Source organism: Cinclus cinclus, chromosome 9, assembly GCF_963662255.1.
Source record: "Cinclus cinclus chromosome 9, bCinCin1.1, whole genome shotgun sequence".
Classification (NCBI taxonomy): Eukaryota; Metazoa; Chordata; class Aves; order Passeriformes; family Cinclidae; genus Cinclus; species Cinclus cinclus.
Genome location: NC_085054.1, coordinates 8309870 through 8331171, shown reverse-complemented (window position 1 = coordinate 8331171; position 21302 = coordinate 8309870). Strand labels below are relative to the sequence as shown.

The 21302-nt window shown below is 36.5% G+C and overlaps 1 protein-coding gene across 4 annotated transcripts in view; it reads right to left on the bottom strand.

The window, feature by feature from the left end:
• Positions 1–807: 807 nt before the first annotated feature.
• Positions 808–21302, bottom strand: part of SP3 (Sp3 transcription factor) — a 34551-nt gene continuing 14056 nt past the window's right edge. For all 4 annotated transcript variants that reach the window (XM_062498739.1, XM_062498740.1, XM_062498741.1 and 1 more), the window contains 3 exons: positions 10574–10766; positions 4763–4959; positions 808–2578 (listed from right to left, as the gene is read on the bottom strand). In XM_062498739.1, coding sequence (XP_062354723.1) covers positions 2262–2578; positions 4763–4959; positions 10574–10766 — 707 coding nt within the window. In that variant the 3' untranslated portion in view covers positions 808–2261. The remainder of the gene's footprint in view (positions 2579–4762; positions 4960–10573; positions 10767–21302) is intronic.

Below are 21302 nucleotides of genomic sequence, written 5' to 3'. Positions count from 1 at the left end.
CTAAAACAGCTTTTGAAAACCAAACCCATTCATCTGCCTAAAGGAAGTAGATTCAGAGTATGTTAATATATTGACAACATCCATGGAACACTGTAAGTCTAAGTGGAACTGTCTTCCCTCAAGCTGCTGCTCTCATCCCAACCAATTTCATCCTTTCATTTTATTAAACAGACGATTAAACTGATGGTGAATTAACTCCCTTTTCTCTGTACCTGTCAATTCCTGTTGCTCTGAATCTCTTAAAGATTTGCCTAAGTTGTTTTTCCCCACCTAACTGCAAATTCAGAAAATCTTTCCTATGTGACTTCCAGTTCTCATTTTCCTAGACTGAACTTCACCTGGTTTATCCTGAATTATCCTGGTCTGCCCTCTGTCATTTGATACTGTGAGACTTCAGACTTCACAAAAAAAAAGCTTTTCACTTTCATTAGAGTATTACATACAACGATTACTCTCTTCCATCTCACAGTTCTCAGTCACAGCTCCTTATTATTACTCCACATATTGTGCATGTGTCAGAGGACTTAAACACAACCTATAGGATGGGGTCTATATGTTCTTCATGCCCTGCTCAGCATGAGAGCAAAACATCCCCACTACACCAACAAAGCACATTCATGTCTGTGCACATACAGATGGGGGGTTGTGAGTGAAGAGGTGGGAAATTACCATCTCTGTGTCCAAAAGGAAAGAAAACACTGTTTCTGCTTCTCACCACCTACTGCAAAATAATAAAACATCTCAGGCTATCAAGACATATTATGAAATTACACCTTGTTAATTAACAAGAACCACAGTAAACTCATGTCAAAAGAAAAAAAAAATAGTGTTTTATTAACTACCACACTGTTATAATACACTTTAAACGTACAATAAGGTAGCCTTTAAATTTGAGGTGGTTTTAAGAATAACAAATGAACAGATTTCCAAATGTTTGTAAATAGGTGAACTGCAGTAATTATTGTTGTACATTTTTTGAAAATGGTATAGCACTTACAGACTGGCTATATAACTTCATTTTGTACATTTTCTATAATTGAAAATATAAACAGTAATTAAAAAATAAAAAGAAAATTCAGCATAATAAAAAACATATATGTTTATCAGTTAAATGTACTGGATACATACAATTTTTAAGGGAAGAAGCAAAAAAGGAAAGATGGCTGATATTTAAATGCAGATTGACTAACCAAAAACTAAACAACAAACAAATAAAAACCTCATAACCCCCCTAGTTCACTATGACTATACCCATATGTTTGGGAGTACTGTCAATATGGAAGTGATTTTTCTTTTGTATTTGCATATGTTATATTTTACTGGTAATTTACATGATGGCTTTTAAGGCCCTGGCATACAGATGGTTTTTTTTTTGGAAAAAGGTTTGATAAAAATCACTGCTGAGACACAATACACCTTATTTTTGGTCCTCCAATGTTCAAAAGAAGGGATATACTTCACTGTAACATCTGCCTTACCACCCAAATGCTTCAAACTATACATATTCATTTTTCTTAACATTTTAAGCTTTTTAAACATTGGTTATATTGCCCACCTTGGTTATTGAAAGAATATTAACAAGACATCATTTTGGCAAATTAAATCTTAAACATGGCTTTTCAATAGGATTTAAAAGGTGACTATCCCTAGAGTTCCATGTTAAAATGTAGTTTGCAAAATCTTACAAGAGTAATGCTTAAAATATTGTACATAGTTAACCTAATTAAAATAATTAGCTTCAAAATGACAAGTTGATGAGCTAAGTAAAGCCTACACTATGTAACATTTGCTTGGAAACTTGATTTGTCAGTTATGCATAATAAAAATTCCAGTCATCAAGAAAATTACAAAATTTCTTTTATCATAATGTGATTTCTTTTCACCCATCAACTTCTTTTATCTTACAATAGATAAATACCAACATGTTCTCATTTTTTTTACACTAAACCACACAGGATTGATGCATTTGGTTAGACTACCATTTCCATCGTTAAATTCTTTTTTTTTTTTTTTAATATAACTTGGTAAAATTTCTTCTCTTCTAGATTCCAAAAGTACCTACAAAACCCATGCAATTTTACCATTTTAATATACTATGGAATATCATACAAAGTAAGGCATTTCAGTGTCATGTATAACCAAGTTACTGTCAATCCAAAAATTTTTGCACATCAATAAAAAGATATCTAAGAACTTAGGAACAATATTCTTCTCACTACTGTATAAAAATAACCACAATTAATAGGTATCTTGTGTAATATTTACTCCATTGTCTCGTTTCCCGAAACTGTGACAAGCTGTAAAGGTATTTCAGTGTTGGTAAGAATATCCTGATTGCTGGTGCCAGATGTATTAACAGTTCCTATTCCTGAAACAGAACCTTGTTGAATATTTGCAAGGATAAGTGTTGTTCCTCCTGCAGTAATCAAAGTATCATCAGATGTTGCTTCTACTGATGCCAGCACTGTACTGCTAGAGTGAATACCTTTTTTATTCTGATGTGTTTTAATGTGTTTGGCAAGATGGTCACTTCTCATAAAGCGTTTTGAACATTCTGGACAGACAAATTTCTTCTCACCTGTCAAAGAAGGAAAAAAACATTCAAGAACACTAAAAATTAAAATTAAACTTACTGCTTTTTAGAGTCAGAATTCTAACAAGAGTTATACTGAAGAAGAAAGCAATCCAACACAATAAACTTGTGTGTTACACTTCTTGACACCCATACAAATCCTTTATATAAGAACTGATTTAATTTTCTGCGTGTTACCAAATTCAGGGAGATCTTTCAGGCATGCTAGAGAATACAGCCATCTCATATCCTCAGGCTGCTAAGCTGCACTGCAATTATTACCAATAAATAATGCCTAGGAGGAGAACAAAACCTACCAAATGATGGACAGGGAAGACTGCATGACCTAGAGCAGAATCACACTTGAGACTGCCACACAAGATCATAGGGTAATTCAGGTTTGAAAGGACCACTGAATGTCTGTGTTCTGATCTCTTTCTAAGCAGTCACCTATGCGATCAGATCTGGTTGCTGAGGAATTTGTCCAGTTTTCTTGAAAACCTTTAAGGATGGAGACTTAAGTACAGAAGAACTCTATGGGCATCCTCTTCCAATGCCTGGCTATTCCAGCAGTTTAAAAGTTTTTATTAATAGCTGTTCTGAAGCCTTCTTATTTCAACATACATCTGCCGTCTATTATCCTTCAACCAATACACCATCTGGGAAAGTAACTGCCTTCTTAAGGGTGGCCTTTGCAGGTAACTAGAGAATTACTACTAAGCTCCCTCCCCGTCATTACTGCTGTCTTTGTGCACCTGAATCCTACAGCCTTTCCTTGTAAGGCTAATGTTCCAGGTTCCTGATCATCTTGCTCACTCATTAGCCAACTCAATCCTGTTCTCAATGTCTTTCTTATATTGGGTGCTGAAAACTAGATGCCATATTCTAGATGCAGTCTAACCAGAAGAGGGGAATAATCCCTGATCCTTTGCTTCCATGGTACAACTCTGGGCATCGTTGCTGCTGGCCCTTGATCATGCTCCACTTGTCTATCAAGACTTCCAGGTACTTTTCAGTAGAGCTGTTTCCAACCTCTCCATGCTTAGCCTGTGTTACCCTAAGTGTTAAGTCCATCTCAGGTGCAGTATTTGTGACCATTCTTGCTGAATTTCCTAGGATTCCTGTTAACCCATTCCTTCAGCCTCCGTCCCTCAGAAGAGCAGCCTTGCCTAGTCACTCCAGTTTGGGGTCATCCACAAACCTTGAAAGCTGAACAGGAGAACTCTGTTGACTCCTCCAGGTCAATGATAAATATTTTAAAAGAGGTCAAAGGATAGATCCCTTTAGTTCTCTACTTTTTACTGGTAGGCAGGTACACTAGGAGCTGTTAACCACAACACTCTGAACCAGATCATTCAACTCGCCTTTTTAAAAAACCATCAGCCTGTCCATCCAGACAAACTGTAACATCCCAGCCTGGATTTAGCATCCAAAATGTCTACACAAAGCACACTGTCAAGAACAACACGGGATATTTTTCACAGACATCCAAAGGCATTTTTCTGAGCAATGTAAATGCTGATTTTTATTTACCTATGTGTTTTTCAAATACTATGACTTTAAAAGGCAAACATCCTGTTGAATGCATACATAGATTTAGTTTGTAAGAAAACAGATAAAACAGTTAACAGATTTTAAACTAACCGCTCCTTGATAAGGTGGAATATAACTAAAATAAATAAATAACTTCTAAAATAACTTCTTTTGTTTTTATTAGACAGAAGGAGAAATGTGAACTTTAAGTTCCTAATCAGTGGTCTAACCACAAAACTAAAAGATGTAGAATGATGCACCACCATATGCTCTTCTTTGATTTTAGGAATGATATCTAATCCCCAGGCCACCTAGTCCTCTTCTTTTCTTATTGAAGTTTTAAGATAGAAAAAGTTATAATACAGTTCAAACAAACGAAATGCATTGCTGAGCCTGAATCAAAGTATTCTGATTAAGCTACATTAAACATTAGCTGAAATGTCATTTCTGAATCAAGAGGCGGCTGTTTTATCTCCTCAGACCTACCAAAGATTCCAAAGTGTGTAAGTATCAGCAAGACTTAGCTGATTTTAGAAAAATCACACTGCATTAAAATCAATCCAATTCAAAGATCTGTTCTCCTCTTAGAAATTATTTATGCAAGCTCAGTCCATAGCACTCCTTTAGTTAAATACACCAGAACCAAAGACTGGAAACCTGTGTGCGTTCTTCGGTGTCGCTGGAGCTCATCGCTGCGAGTGAACCTTTTGCCACAGAACATCCAATTACAAACAAATGGACGCTCTCCAGAATGCCAGCGGAGATGAGCTCTCAAATGTGAGGTCTTCCCATATACTTTGCCACATCCTGGTATGTGACAAATGTGTTGCTTCTTTTTTCCCAAGTTGGAGCCTCTGTTTAAAAAAACAAAAAAGAGAGAGAGAGAAGATATTAATTCTACTACAGTCCTCCTAAATACGGGTCATATACATACATGGGGCTACACATACCACAATGGATCTGCACACCAACCCGAGCAGCTTCATGGTTTTGTTTCAAATACAACCAGATTCCAGTACACTCCATAAGAAGCTGGAAATAAATTATATAATGCTTTCCCAGCTCCACAGAAAACGGTAAATTCAGCTGTGTGTGAAGTGTATGTGGTAGAAGCATAATCTTTAAGAAGCCTAAGAAGAACATGAATATTTCAGAATATGAAGTTGGAAATACAGTTATTATAGTAGTTTGTACCACTTTGATGCTCGAGTGCCCATATTTTACATTTCTCCAAGTTTCAGGGTTTTACCATATCAAAGATAGTTTTGGCAAAGAAAAACACAAATTACTGCAATTTCCAGAACGGACACTGGAGATTTTGGAAACTGGGTAGAGAACAGATGGGACTTCTGGCATCTTGGAGAAATCTGAGAATCAGTTTGGGGTTTGAAGACAACCATACTAACCTGAATTCTTTCACTAAAAGAGATGGAAGCTGATCTTGCTGACATTAATTTGTTAGTTTTTCAGTTAAAATAAAAGAAATCCATCACAATGAATACAGAATTCACAGATCATATAATCCAGACTAAGCCTGATGCTTACTTTAAGATGCTATCTCACTGAAATGACAGGTGATCAAGGCAAGTACCTGATAGAACAGCCTAATTTTTAATTTTTTTAAAATCAAATCACAAGATATAAGAGAAGACCCAGAGAAAAAGATCAGTCTGGCCAGTGCAGGGCATCATGATTGATTATAGCAAATTTAAGAGTTTGCTACTGCTGAAAGGAGCACTTGAGGGAGTAGGTCTGGCTGACAACACAGCTATATGAATGGCAAATGCTGGTACAAGGGAGGAGATTGGAAAAAGCTGTCAGGCATCAGGTCACCTTATTCATCAGCAATATTAACTTAGAACACCTTTGGTGGATTCTGAAATCACAGTCTTGGGTGCTCCATACTCCATGACTGATTATACAATTTTCAGCTGCCTCCCCAGGACATTTTTTTTCTTTAAACTGGGTGCTTTTTGCTTCTGGTTTACATCTAATGAAGCTTCAGGCCAAAGCGCATACACGCTTCAAGGAGCTAGCCATTGCCACAAACATTTCTGAACGTGCACAAAGTCAACTCACTCTAAAACCTCACAGTGACTAAAGGGGGTTCCAGCCTAATCACATATGTACCTGAAACATTACAGACAGTCCCGAAAAGTAAGGTGATAAAATCCCATTAAGTCCTAGAAAATGTTTCTACAAATTCTCAATATAGAGCAATCTTTCCAGTGCTTCATTTGTCATTTTGTCCCAGAACATAAAACCATCACTTTTAACTACTAATTATTTGTCATGACAAATACAAGTTTTGATTTCAGAACAAATTCAATGGCAGCAGAAGCAGAGTCCAGAAGGCTTTTGATCCTGTTGCAGCAGGATAATCATCTCAGAACTTATCCTAACACCTTCTCCAAATAAACTCTAGCGTCTTCCCTTCCACAGTAATTAGTACAAATGGCATGATATAGTACACAAATTGGATGAAATCACATCAAAATTCCCTCAGAATAATGTTAATATTCCTAAATCAATAATCTGAAATTGCTTCTTTGCACCTTTAGTCTAGACTGAAGGAAACCAAGATTCAACTCATGGTTGTTACTGTGCATGGGTGGTATAGAACATGTGATTGTAAGCACCTCACCTAAATGGTGGCAGCATTCCTTAGCAGACTCTAAAGCTTCTAGTGAGGGGGAAATTAAGGATCCATAGAATGAAACCCACAAGACTACTGTGAATTAGCAAGTAAGTGTATTTATTCTATACAACTTCACATCCACATCTGTATGTTTGCTTCATGTGTTCTCTAAACAGACAGGATACAAGCCAGATTCTATCTGGACACTTTGCAGCTGTGGCAGTCTGGCCCTATGCCCTAACATATCATGCTAAGAGGCCTTTCTTGCTGCACTGGACAATAGCCATCATCACTGAATAGATGTATATGGCTCCAGCCTAACCCTCGACTGAAGTCTTAAAAATAATTAATATTAACATATTTCCATAGTACATTTTAGCTTTACAAAGATTGGAAATTATATTTCTCAATAACCATGCAGTCTGCATGGTGTTCCTGTTTCATCAGGAAACACCTTCATCCACTGAGAAACTGGACTTTATATTCAGCAGTATTTCTACCAATAACATTAAGCATTTCAAGGGTAAAACACACACATTAATTATTTTAAGAATGTGGTTTTTAGAGTGACATACCTGCAGTGGTACTCAGAAGCACAACTCCTCTATATATCAGACAGTAGTAGTTATATCTCAATGTAATTCCAGATGTAATTGTTAGGAGGGTGGAATCTCTAGATCTAACTGGGAGGAGACTAAACTTTTTACTTAACTTCAGACACCTTAACTAGAAGCCTAATACATTCTGTCTGGAAAGAGAGCCATCCTTTGAGGCATGTGTCTCTCTGTCCACTTGCTTATTCCCCATTTATTATATAAGCTTGGGGCTAAAAGGTGTTAATTTACAAATCTAATACATCAACATCTTCCTTTCCTACTTCCCTCCCATCAAAGCAAAGATAATAGTGGCTTCCCACTTCACAAAACTGGTACAAATCTGAAGACTGAATGTAGTTCAATTCCAAAAGCCAACAACAAAAACTACAAAGAACTTCTCAACTCGCCTCTGAATCCAGAAAATGCAAGAAACACTAAAACAAACACTATACAATAGATGAAATTATGATGAAGTCTGCATATGTGAAGCCATTTTCCTTTTCCTTCTCCATTCAGAGCATACAGTACTAACTGAGTGAAACACTACGCAGTTTTTTATACTGATTTAAAGTACTTTTCTTGTTTTACTAGTTACATATTATTTTTGCACTACATTAAATTATTATACAGAATTTATTCATTTCTCCAGGGGTTTTTTTTATCTCATCATGGGTACTGACAACACTCACTCACAGTCTCTAAGCAATTCACAAATATTAATGGCTTTATCATCATAATGTCTTGGTATGGTGAACCTGAACTAGTATAATCACTATGTACATCCTGCTATGAGGTAGAAAGAGATTAAGGCCAAAACTGTCAAACACCCACCAGCTTGAGGTGTCAAGGTTAATGTAGTAGAAGCCTATTTTCTCAGAGTACTGTAGACGTTCACAGTCTGCTCAATCACCTTCTTCGCAGGAAATAAACTCAGTACTTCTGCAGTGGAAAAGGTGGGGTATATAGATCTACACCTCCAAAACTTCAGAGCCCTGTTGCTGCAGTCCTATGTCTCATTCCCTAAACACCTCCCAATTTCTGCAATAAGTGAAGCAGGTGACAATCATTACACAGCCCTGATTCATTTCCTGTGCATCAGCCATCCCATGCACCAAATGGCACTGATGCCATATGAAAAAAATAGCCTGCAGTAAAAGTAATTAGAAACTAAGTGATAAATATGTATACACAAGGAATTAAACTAAAGTTGCCCAGGATATCTTAACTAAGCATTTGCCCAATTGTAAATTTGGTAACTTTAACGTCATTTTAAGAATTATGAATGCTATCTGAAGGAATCTACAATAGTAAATATCTTACTATTTGAAACTCAGCAAATCATCAGCGGAGTTGAAAAACAAATCAAAACTCAGAATTCAAGCACTAGGGATAAACAGGTAACTCTAGCAGCTACGGAACATTATAACACTCAGATATTCTTTGAAGTGGGCTTATTCCTTTCTCCTAAACTCTAAAGGAATTCTACATTCTGGTGGGAAAGTTGCTCTAGCAACTGTAAGCACTTTCACACTTTTCTGTTTCCCCACCACTGTCTCCATTATCCTGTTTCTCTTCCAGTTCCAATTATTCTCACATCCTGAATACTTGTCCTATTTTTTCTAGTTACTTTGCATGTTTGATGTGTCCAGGCCTTCCTTTACAGTGGATTTCACTCATCTATCTAAACTCTGTCATAGCTCTTATCTCAACTCTTTCCCAAAAATTGCATTATCTGTGTTTTCAGTCAGACTACACCCTTCTCCAGACTTCCCAAACCATCTCTCAAAAAGATTTTCTCTTGGGCTGAAAGTTTAAAATTTCATTTTATAGCAACTCCACACAGAAGGAAGAAAATTTTACAGTACAGATTTCTAAATTAAAGCCACCAGAGTTTGGAATAGAGCATGAGGAAGATCAAACACCTAAGAGTATAGGCAGTGCAAACCACATTCTTTGAGTTTTCTCCTGAAATGAAACAATCTCAGCCCAGGGAGTACTTTGGGCAGATTTTCATAGCAGAGCCAGAGTTCACCAAGAACCTGGAAATGTCTGTGCCATGTTGCAGTGAGCTACACAGAAATTTAATAAGAGGAATCTGATGGACAAAGATGCTGCATAACCTGCAGCCATTATCACTAGCCTTTCTGGAGGTGTAATTGTATCAGAGTCTTTTTCTCAAACACACTTAATACTTACTCAGCATGGCTGCCTGAGATATTACCTCCCTGTGCTTGCAAGGCAGGTATCTAGAATATGCAGCAAGAACTGACAAGAGATGTAACTCAGCCAGTGCTCTTAGAACTCTTAGTGCCAGTGGACACTGACAGATTCCTTCAAGATATTTCACCTATTTGCACTACAGTTCCCAAATAAACAAAGACTTGCATTTTAGTGAAGAAACTATTAACAAAATGGACAAATTTTATTGGAAAGAAGCCCCTGCACAATTCTCTCAAGCACAAATACAGCTAAGTACTTTCATTTCTAAAAAGGCAGCTTATTACTCTTCCCCTTTCATATCCATAATCAAGATATTTAAAATTAAGTGTCTGGAAGTAGAATAAAATTTTCAGAATAAAAAATTAGCAATATTTTAATGAGATGCACAATAATAAAACATAGGTTCCAATGCAACACTAAAGTTTAATGAATTGGAACTTAGTACTTCTTTGTTAGTGAAATCTCACTAATGTTGACTGAAAACAGTTCAAAAGTTGTTATTCAGAATTATTATACAAACCTTGTTATATCATACAAACTTTGTTTTTCCTAGGAAACCACTGAAAAAGAAAACTAGGAAAACTGTATTTTTGTAACACTTTAAAGCAATTAAACTGTGTGGAAAAAAATGCTCAATCACTGAGGAAATGCAGGAACACAGGATTTAATCAAGTTCTTGACATGACAGGAAGCCAATCATAGATGCGCATATTCCAAAATATTTCATTTTCATATTTTTAGGGCAATGTTCTATCCCCCTCACTTGTACTGACATCTAGCTCCACATTTTTTTCAGCTTATTTCAAAGGAGTAACTCAGAAAGGATGGAATAATCTGCTTTTTCATCTGCAAACCCCAAAATCAAAGTGGTAGTCCTTTATTGCATAAACTCCTTTGCATAAACCTCTAGTTTCCTCTCACTGCAGACAACGGCTGTTAACAAAAGCTCATTTTTTCTTGCCCATATTCATTTTTCATCATTATATGTGGGACATGACACTGAACTTTACATACCTTCCACCACCTTCTTTGCAGTTGGGACATGTACACGCTACTCGTCGCAGTCTTTTTCCCTCCTGATGTGGTTGGTCCCCTTCCTCATCTACGACCTGTACTCTCAAATGTGTTAGATCATTAGCATTCAGTGTAGAATCACCACTGAGCTGCCACTCTTCTGGATCAGGATCCTCTTCTTTAATTCTAATATCTGAGAAAAAGAACAAACATGGATCATACATGAGCAGCCCATTAAATAGCCAGAAAGGAAACCATAATGATCTAATCTTTTTATTCTTGACAGCACTGTCAGTCAAAAGTCAACATCCTTAAGTGCATTCTGACATTGCTTCTATGCCCTTGTAACCTGTATTTAAAAAGTTTATCTTAGTATACATTTCAAAGTTGAAGATAAGCTATAACAAAGTATTATAGTGTAAGTTTGAACAGTTCTTGGTGAGGAAGGCTGTCACCAGGAGAATGTTGCTTGCTTGAAACTTGGGAAAAACTGAGGAACAAGAGGTTGGACACAGGTTGAAGAAAATGTAAACACATGTTTCAAATTATCCTGAGTAGCCATTTTTTTCTCCACAGCATTTCTGAATTAATGTCACATGTAGTAGCAACAGCCTTCCTCAATGGTCTTTGGAAGTTTTTAGTATGCACAGAGATACATAGGGTAATGTAAGAAATCAATCTAATAAGTTTTCACCTGAGAAAGATTGAGATACCTAACAAAAACAAATAATGTTTTTGTTCCATTTACCCCTTCTACCTGAGACTTATGTCTTCTGCACAATACATAGAAAACACTTAGGGAAGAATGTTACTCAGCATTAGACAGAGATAAGCAACACATGAGCCACTTCAATGTTTTCATATACCAGTAGTCAAAATAGGTCTTAGCAGCTTCTTGGATGCAAAAAAGGTCTCCTAATTATTTCTTATAGGATGGACATTTGCAAGTATGTGTATACCCTCTCCCCAGAGAGCATTCATTTAGTCTAATCCAAGAATTAATTACAGTGTCATAACAACAACTGTTGTAACAAATTTACATTTTAATAGGAACATCTTCCCCTCAAACACTTCTGTATTCCCAATGGACTTAAAGTCTAGATTCCAAAAAAAAAAAAAAAAAAGAGACAGTTTGTATGTATCTTTTTAGAAAGCTGAACCCCATCCTCTTCTTTGGTTCAGCAGAGTAGTTTACTTTGCATTTTTTCTGTGAAAATGATTAGCCACTTGCACAAACTAATAAGAAAACAAACATAATTTAGGGAGGTTTAGTTAGTTAGTTGAAGCTTCAAACCAGTATCTGTCTATCTTTCTAGACATATTCAAGAGACTGCTTTTTCAGCAGAACAAACTCAATTATCATGTAGACTTTTATCCTTCAACATTGAAACCTTAACTGAGCATTGTGGCCACTCTTAAGTTCCTTCTGGGATTCTGTGCCTCAGCCATCATATCTTTGTAATGAAGACAAAGCTGCAGAGACTGCGTGATAAAACACAAGAAAAACTGTGCTGGGTCATATGATAAAGAGCATCCTGTCCCAGTAGAGATCAGGAAAGAAACCAATGACAAAATACGTGAAGAGTAATAGTCACCTGGTCTGCCTTCGAAATCATCTCCAGCATTCATCTGTTTAGAGACAAAGGATACTGCTACACAAAAATTTGTTTGATGATAATACAGTCTCGGCCCAGTCATCCCCAACACCATAGTCTGCTTTTCCTTTGCAGACATATAACCACATGCAGGACTGTCCTGAACCCTACATCACTAACATAACTACAGTTATTCTCTAGGAAATCACTGCACTGGGAAGAGAATTCCAGGTCAAAACCAGGGAAGTCTAAAATGTTTATCTGGTTTGGCTGCAAAAGTCAGTGTTAGAAATTAAGTTTACATGAATATGACAATCTCTGAGCTGTGGGAATCCAGGAGGAGCAAGCATACTCACATCTGCTGATTTTTTACACAAGTGGTACTACTGGGATAAGCTTGCCCAAAGTCACCTGCACACTGTTACCATCATAAGTTCACAATTTCAGACAGCACCATAATAAATATCTTCCACGTGAAGAGCTAGAAAACCTGTGGCAAATTCTGGTTTTCTGCATGAGCCACCAAATTATTTTTCCAATCAAATTAAGCTATTTTTTGAGACTCAGATAAAAAATAACTTTAATTTTATATAAGTAAACATTAAACCACTATAAAACAAAGCTTATAGAATTATCTTTCAAATAACTACTAAGTATACTAATACATTCACTTAGAGCAACTTTAGAAAAAAACAAAAGCCTGATTCCCTCTTGCACAAAAGGGCACATAGTAGGAATTTAAATACAGTAAGGCAGCAAGGCTGCCAGTACAGGCTAATGCAAGTCTCCAACCAGTTCTTTAGGATTGTGTGTTACACACTATACTCAAAATTCTTTTGCCAATTAAACACGGCACAAAATGTACACTGTATAAATTCTGGTTTTATTTAAAATACAAATTAAAGTACTGTTAATAAAATAACACATTGTTTTAAGAAGGCAATTTCAGTATGATCTCACTAACATCAGTGGCATACAGTGCACCTGCAAAGTCAGTAGCTGAATCCAGTTAAGACTGCACAAATGTACTTCAAAAGAGATATGCAAAGACGAATGGAAAAAATTAGGGAACGGATCTGTGCCCCCAAGACCCAACTCCACTACTGAAGTCAAACATTCTATGATTTATCCTCTACACTGACCTCCCAAAGTCACACACTATTACTAGAGATATACGTAAGAGTAGAAGCATGTCCAAAAAGTCTATTACTGCATGCCAGTATCCATGACACCCTTTATGCAATGTCTGTTCCACTTTACAAACTTCTGTCATGAGTTCCTTTCACTTTTGCATTAGTGTCTCTCTATTCCCAGTTTCTCCCAATCACCACCATTACTGCAGCAGCACAGAGACTTATAATAGTTTCACAATGATAGATGGATAGTTGGGAAATCTATTTGGACCAAAAAAAAAAAAAAAAAAAAAGCAGGACATACAAGACATTCCTAACAGTTGAGAATACTAGAGAAGACAATTTGCATAGATATACAACAGTTTATAGAATTATTTAAAAAGAATTATTCACAAAACTGAAATGAAGACAAAGTAGTACTGTGCTTTTTAATTTAGTGCTGTGCTTTCTGGTAATCTTGGTAAGGCAGAAAGTGTAGCTATTGCTTTCATTATTCATCAAGACTATCTTCTAGTCCTGGCACACAGAAAAGTACACCATAAGCTAGTACTTTTTAATACTTACCTATGTAGACTATACTTTAAACAAAACACAGTTAAAAGAAAGATCAATAGATAAAGTGTTTATATAGCCTCTCCAGGATGTACGATAGCAGAGAGTGGATTGCATCAAAACCCACAGTGAATGTGACTGCCTTAAATGAGGTCCTCAGAACTAATGAGTCTGTTGCCCTCCAAGTAAGTTTTTACATTATTTCAAGAGATAAGGTTAAAATTTCACCAGTACTTTTTGGAAGGAGGAGGGGTGCCACTCATGACGATGTTGAAAGGGACAACCATGGAGAAGAGTTACAGATTAAGTGTTCTCCAATGCAAAGGAATTTGAGATTATGAAAATTCATGCAGATACCAGAGACAACATTTCTCCCTGGTGTTCTTCTAGATGTGCTCCGTTCTAATTCAGCCTTAACTGAGAGAATTTACATAAACTCTGCAAAAAAAGAGGCCTACAAGAATTTATATAATTCCTAAAGTCCTGACAAGCTGATGGAAACACTAGCAAATTTAAGGTAACTTTTGTCTTCTACCAATTAAACATAGGCTAAATAAAAGTTGTATTTTCTTCACTACTCTTATTTCCACGCTTTCAAGTTTCTCTATCCCCTTTTAAAGTTCAAGATTCAGTTCTAGGTAAGTATTAAAGGGAATTTTAGACAAAGATACTGTTACAAACTGCCAACAGATTCTGAGTAACATAGATTTGTGTTCAAGTTCTGCTTCCTGTCTAGTGTGCAAGATTTGGTTTAGTTTTGGCTTTTCCAAGATGGAAATTGGGATCTTGGTGAATAGTTTTGTTCCAAAGGTAGCATTTTATAGTCATAAAAAGCCCAGAGCTAGCTACAATATGGAACAAGATTGAGTGTTTCTGGCAAATAAAACCAGTAAGTAAGAGATCTGTTTAAAGTGTTTCAGAGAAGAGTAACTAAATTGACAAGATGAAACAATGCAGATGAAAATGCAGTTTAAACTATTCTTGAGTATGTCAGCTATAATCTAGTGTGGAGCCAAAGACTGTTGTCCACAGATATACCCAAGTCATTTACCTACTTCTCCAGGTATCTGATGCATGCATCAATTAAGCTTCACATTATGTCTTGGTCTGTTTCAACCAGGTCTTAGGAACATATTATTTTCTTAATCTATGGAAAAGTAATTAGTTTGCCCAAGAACCACAGAAACAGGGGCAAACTGAGAAGGGAAGAGGATGCGGATTTTTTTAATATACGCAGAATGTCACAAAGGCACACTCAGTATTACATTATAACAGTCTCTAAACTGTGAGCTTCTAGTTTAGCTGCTTTTCCAAGATGCTGAAAGCCACCCTGCCCTTTTACTCAGCCAAGCTTTACAAGTTCCTGATCTGAGAAGTAGAAATATGGTCTTTGAACTAAAAACAGACTTGCACCAGCACTGCACATACCTTCCCACCTATTTCCTCACAAAATCATAATGTGACTGCCATTTTAGTTGTTTCTAATTGTTTATTTTTCCAAATAAAGGCTTCCCTTCCTACCTTTCCCAAGAAAAGAGATATTAATTCCCACTTCCTTTCTATCTTCTCCTGTTGTTTTCTGTTTTCTCTACAGTTCAACCCACATTCCCCTGGAATCTTGACTCATCTTGCCTTAATCTCTAGATGTGAGGAACCTTTTAATAAAAACATTTAAATTTCTTAAGACACTGTTCATGTTCTTTCCCATCTAAACTGAACTATCTAAATCAAACTCTCTCTACTAGTTGACCAGCTATTCAAGTCTGCCAGACAGGAAACTCAACAGAATTAATGATTTTTACTCTGATTTGCCCCCAAATCTTAAGTGTGAATTTAGACATTTTTATTACACAATAAATTACAAGGCTACATAAGGTACACTGCTGCAAATTGTCATCTTGAAATACTGGTGAACCTCAACTCAGAAGAAAGACTGTCATCTAGATTCAATAGCTCTAAATCAAATTTTAAGTTTCTGATTTATTTCCTTGCAAGAAATACCACATAGCGTATCTCCAAGTGATCCTATACATTATTCTAAAGCAAATACTTAAGTATTTAAATCGTGGAAGTATTTCAGCCAGTGCAACCATAAAGAACACGCTAGGCATCAAGGAATAGTTACTTGCTCTACAGTAACTGTACTCCCTTGAGATGTGCTGTATGCAGATTGAAGATTCTCAATTCTTATAGACAGTAATGCCTGCTGCATGATGCACTTACTTTTGCTGTTCTCACAGCTGAAAATCTAAGAGGGTCTAACTAAACTAGGGGAAGGAGAGTAGATTATACTTAACACTGAAGAATCCACAAACTCCAGAAATATGTAAGGAAAGCAAGAGGACACAGAGCCTCTGACCAGCAGGGCTAACTACTTCTATATAGAAGAGTACCATACTGCTGCTAGGGTCAAACAACAGAATTGCCAGCAGTAATTCAGGAAGACAGAACTGTTCAATAAGTGTTTCTGTTCCTGTATTTAGGTAAAAGCCAAATAACTGTCCCACACATTGTCGCTAGACGACAGTGAAAAGCTTCCCACTGACAGTAAGCCAGGAAAATGTAAAAACAGCTAACAAAGTAAACACTTAATAAATCAACCTATTAGGATGATTTTCAATTGATACTTTTTAAGAGAAGGCTGAAGAGCTCTCTGCAGTTTTAATGCTGTGAGCCTTTGGCCCTGTGAATGCTCCAGTGGGTTAAAAAAAAAGCTAATACTGTGATAATTCTGAAAAAGACTAAACAAAGACTCAAAGAAGTAGGGACAGAATTAGTGCACTCGAAATGTGATTATGTGAACAATTAGATTAAAAACTAATTTTTTTTATTTAAATCAATGATGACATTGTTGCTGATATAATATACTTGAGAGTTCTGCACAGCAAGTGTCTTACTAAGATACAGGAAAACACTTTGATTAAATGAAGTACAAAACACACTTGGAATACGTGAATTAAATACTGGCATGAATTTTAGATGCAGGTTGAGAACTATCATTTCTCTATGATAAATTATGACGATGTCATTGACAATGCATCTTTTTATCTCCTTTTGCTCTTGAAATTACTAGCTTTTGAAAAAATATGAGTCTTCTCAAGCAGTAAAAGACAGCCCACCTACAACCCAGCCTGATCTTCAAGAGGGCAATCATAACTAGGTCCTGGCAAGTATTCCTGGCATTATAAAAAAACTCTCATTGTCCTTGGTAGCAACTTCAGATATTTCTATGAGCCAGATGCACTGACAAGTTTGGTTCTGATCTTAGAGATGTGAACCAAAGTACGTGATCCTGCCAGGAGGTACAAAAGGCAAGAAAACTGCACAGAACCTGAAACAATGGCCCTAAAGTGCTGCGACTGCAAGAACACAGGAGACAAGTTTCCAGTGGCCTTCCTAAGCTGTAGCAGTTCTGGAAATAAAATCCCTTCCCTCTTCTACTCCGTGGATACTTGTCATACATCCCCACAGGTGCATGAGTTTTCATCTTGTGTCAGAATTATCTTGTAAAAAGAGCATATGAAAAATGCAAAATAAATGTGTACCTGAAACCGGGTAATATATTATTTTGTGAACATCCTGAGGATATCTGAGACTAAGGTAACTCAAGCTAACCTCCTTAAGTCTGAGAATCTACACTGCATCCCCAGACACCCAGAATAGACAACATGTATTTACTTAGGAGTAACACAGATGCAACCAACTTCACCTCACCACCACCAGCTGTAAGAAAATTCAGTAATGAGCTGTTTTGGAATAAAGAGCAGAAAAGCCCGTGAAGTACTAATGCAGAGGAAGGATGCAACAATTCAGTATTTTCAGGAATTTGAAGAAAAAAAAGTCATTCTATTCCACAACAATAGATACTGCACTAAAAAATTAACCAGACTGAATGAAGTTCTGAAAACTTTAAGTGAGATAATTTACTGTTGTGCTGCTATGAGTGTGAAACACTCATATGTTCATCTAATTCTTCCACAATTTATTAATTTCCTTTGAAAATGATGCTAAATTGAGGAATGTAATTTAAGCATGCTGACAGCAAACTATTTGATATTTCTACAAGATAGGTACATAAATAGCTCTAATTCCTGCACTAACTTAAATTTGTCAGTTTCCAGTTTAATTTTCATATTAAAAAAACAGTGGGGAGAATTGTTTTTAACTGTTTTGATCTTAATGCCTCAAATGAAAATTGGATAGCTGCAGACAGATGTTGTCAGATGAAAATACTTACTTAACATCATTGCTTCAAGTTTACTTCATGCATTTAATAAGACTTTTTTTCTTTTTTAAATCAGATTCTGTTTCGCAATGATACCATGGCCTTGTCTCAAAGTCTTGTTATAAAGAATGCCTAAGAAGGAAAAACTGCATAATTGAAATTAAGATTAATAAGGTTAAAAACTGAAACTTAACGAGAAGAAAACTAAGTTGCGCAGCACTGAAAACCAGCCAAAACCTTTTTACAAGTTCTAGATGCCAGAAGGAAGCTATGCATTAAGTCCCATTCTGCACTACTTCACTGGAAGCACTGAAACGTTGAAGCAACTGTCCCAGTATAACCGTGAGATTTTAATTTTTGTTTCAGCATTTAGACTGTCCTAGGAAACAGATATTACACCAAAACCTCACAAGATACCAGCAGATGAAAGATAAATTGTCACTTGGGCAACTATTTACCTTGAAAATTGTCAGTCAATTTTTTGGTCAAATTCAGAGTAGCTAAATTACTCCGCATGACAAAGATGTCAGATTCCAGCAGGAAGGGAATGAAGTTGCCACCACAAACAGCCAACCACTCCCACTCCCCATCAACTGGTCTAAGTTAGCAACAGGCCTGACTCTAAGGTCAATGGCAGCAGGCAGATGAGTCCCGAAGCAGCTGTGCACACTCCTGCAGAAGAGGAGCTGGGAAGAAAGACGTAGAAATTAAGACCTCAGTACTGGAGCGACACTTCAGTCAACTCTTGAAAGGAATCCCTTTTGACTCAACTCCAGCTGTAGACCAACCTGGAAAGCTGTTTGTAGGGCAAGGGGTTTTTTCTATTTAAATAAATGAATCTTCCAGCTGAGTGTGTCTGAGTTGATAAGCAGCAAAGCCCATTCTCAAGCCAATGCTACTCTCTTTCAGCTCATTTGCTAGTGCCTCCAGGTGCTACTGCAATGGTCAAAAGAAGTCTGTAAAAAGTTATCTAGCATCCTGTAACAAGTTATGCAACCTATGTAAGACCTGGTAAAATTGCCTTTTTTTTTCCAGGAAATAACCAATCCCAAACTGATTCAGTACATTAATAAATTAGCTGTGACTCTATTACAATTAGAATTTGATTAACATCATTAAGTTTCCTTCAGTTGGACAATGGCTTGGAGGCAGGAGGAAAATCCAGTAACTTAAAAATTCTTCCAAGCTGACAAAACTTAAAGGATCAGAAACATGAAGGCCAAGTTGATACATTTCAGTTCCTGATAGTTTCCCAAAATAAACACTACATTATCTGAAATGTTTGAAGAAGAAATCTGTATAAACATACTAATAAAACCTTTCTTGACCAGGCAAGTCACTAAAGAGTAATGTGAAGTATGCATGTAACAGCTCATTTTGTTATACACAATGCAGTATTTTATTACAAACTGCCAACAAAAGAAGTACAATACTAGAGAGCTTTCTCAGGTTTAATTTCTTCTCAAGACAGAAGACTGAAGCCAAAACACAGGTGAGAAAGGCATCTCTCTGCCAGTGCTTAATATATAGATACTATTTGATACAGCTTTTTGGTAGAAAAGCAAAGCTGAAGAGGTTCAGCTGTGACTAACCAATACCCTTCCCCTGGTCACCACAACACTAAGCACAATGAGGAAAATGAACTCTAGTAAACATCCTAAGACAAAACAAGCTCGGCCAAGGCTTTTCAGAACAAGCTCACTTCAGTGCAGGTCTATGCCTATGTATGCCTGGTAGAATGGACATTTTGGTAGAAGCATAATTACTGGACATCTTTCAAATGAAACTGTACATCTACTGGACAAAGCTATTAGCTTTGTATTATTTTCAGTGGCTTTCTACTATGTAAACAAAATGTAGGACCTAAGTAAAGACTTTTTTTCCTCTCACACACTCACGATCACGGTAAAGATGTTCTCTGCTGCCTACCTGGGGAGTGAGCCTTGGAAGAACACCTCTCACACAATGGGCCGTAACAATGAAAATCTAAAACCTAACTGTTTCTGCAGCTACCTTGCTAACAGAACAAAGTACATTATTTGGACTTCAGATAATTACCAGCCATCTCTGGCACAAAACTAGGAATAGGTTCTTTTTATTTTTGCCTTAGGTAGACAAATTTTCTTAAATGAAAACAGAAACTACAGCCTGACTCTACTTGGTATGACATGAGTGTATTATCCAGCCTCGGGGAGAAAATTCAAGGAAACCCTTCTTTATCTTGTGTCAAAGCTACTTGGTAGGTGGGGAAAAAAAGGGATCAAGTAGCTTCACACCCTCTAACTTCTCTCGTTCTGCTATCTTTTCCATTTACCTTCTTCTTTTGGATTAAAATTAAACTATTTTTCCTTATTTGCAAAACAACAATATATTTCTGACTAAAAAAAAACCACCCCACGATTTCATAATCTGATTCTAACTGCGCATTTATTCTCCAAGTTGAAGAAAGGTTGTGAGGGGATATAAATAAGAAGGGAAGGAACACCTCTGAAAAAGATTCTCTCAGACAAAATACCAGATGCATATGGAAAAGACACAAAGTTAATCAAGATCATTCAGTCCGATTCTGTCAGAAGCAGTGCCACACTAATCATTACTGTGGAAAAGTGAGTTTCTTCCAACATAAAGGAAGGACCAATTACATTCACCCCAAATTTAGGGAATGGCAGTTTTAATAGCTTCCAATACATTTATTATTCCTAGATAAGTAGGAAAAATATTACTATAAATTTCCATCTTATATTTAATATAACCAAGTGTTTATAGCTATGCACTTCAGGAGATAGTTTCTGCTATTCATCTAGTACTTCTGCCTATTTAACCACATTTCATGTATTCCATTTAGTATCTTGCTTTTCCATGTGAAATTCTTTATAGGAGAGTACAGTTAAAGAATGCTTGATGGAACTCCCTTGCATTTTATTACAAACCACCATTGAAACACTCTCGAGAACAATCAATAGATAAAATGATACACAGCACAGATCACTTAACTTCTTTCTCGTGTGCTTAGCTGGTTTGGGGCTTTTTGATTTATTTCTGCTTTTCTTTTCTATGCTTCTTCTCAAGTTGCTGCTACATTACTCCACAAGCAATACCATTAGCTACATGATCCTATACCAAATATAGATCTCAGAAATAATCCTCCCTGTATTAGCCAGAGAGCTATTAAAAATTAGCATAAGGCTCTTTTTCCAAGACTTAGATTCTGACATCTGAGTTTG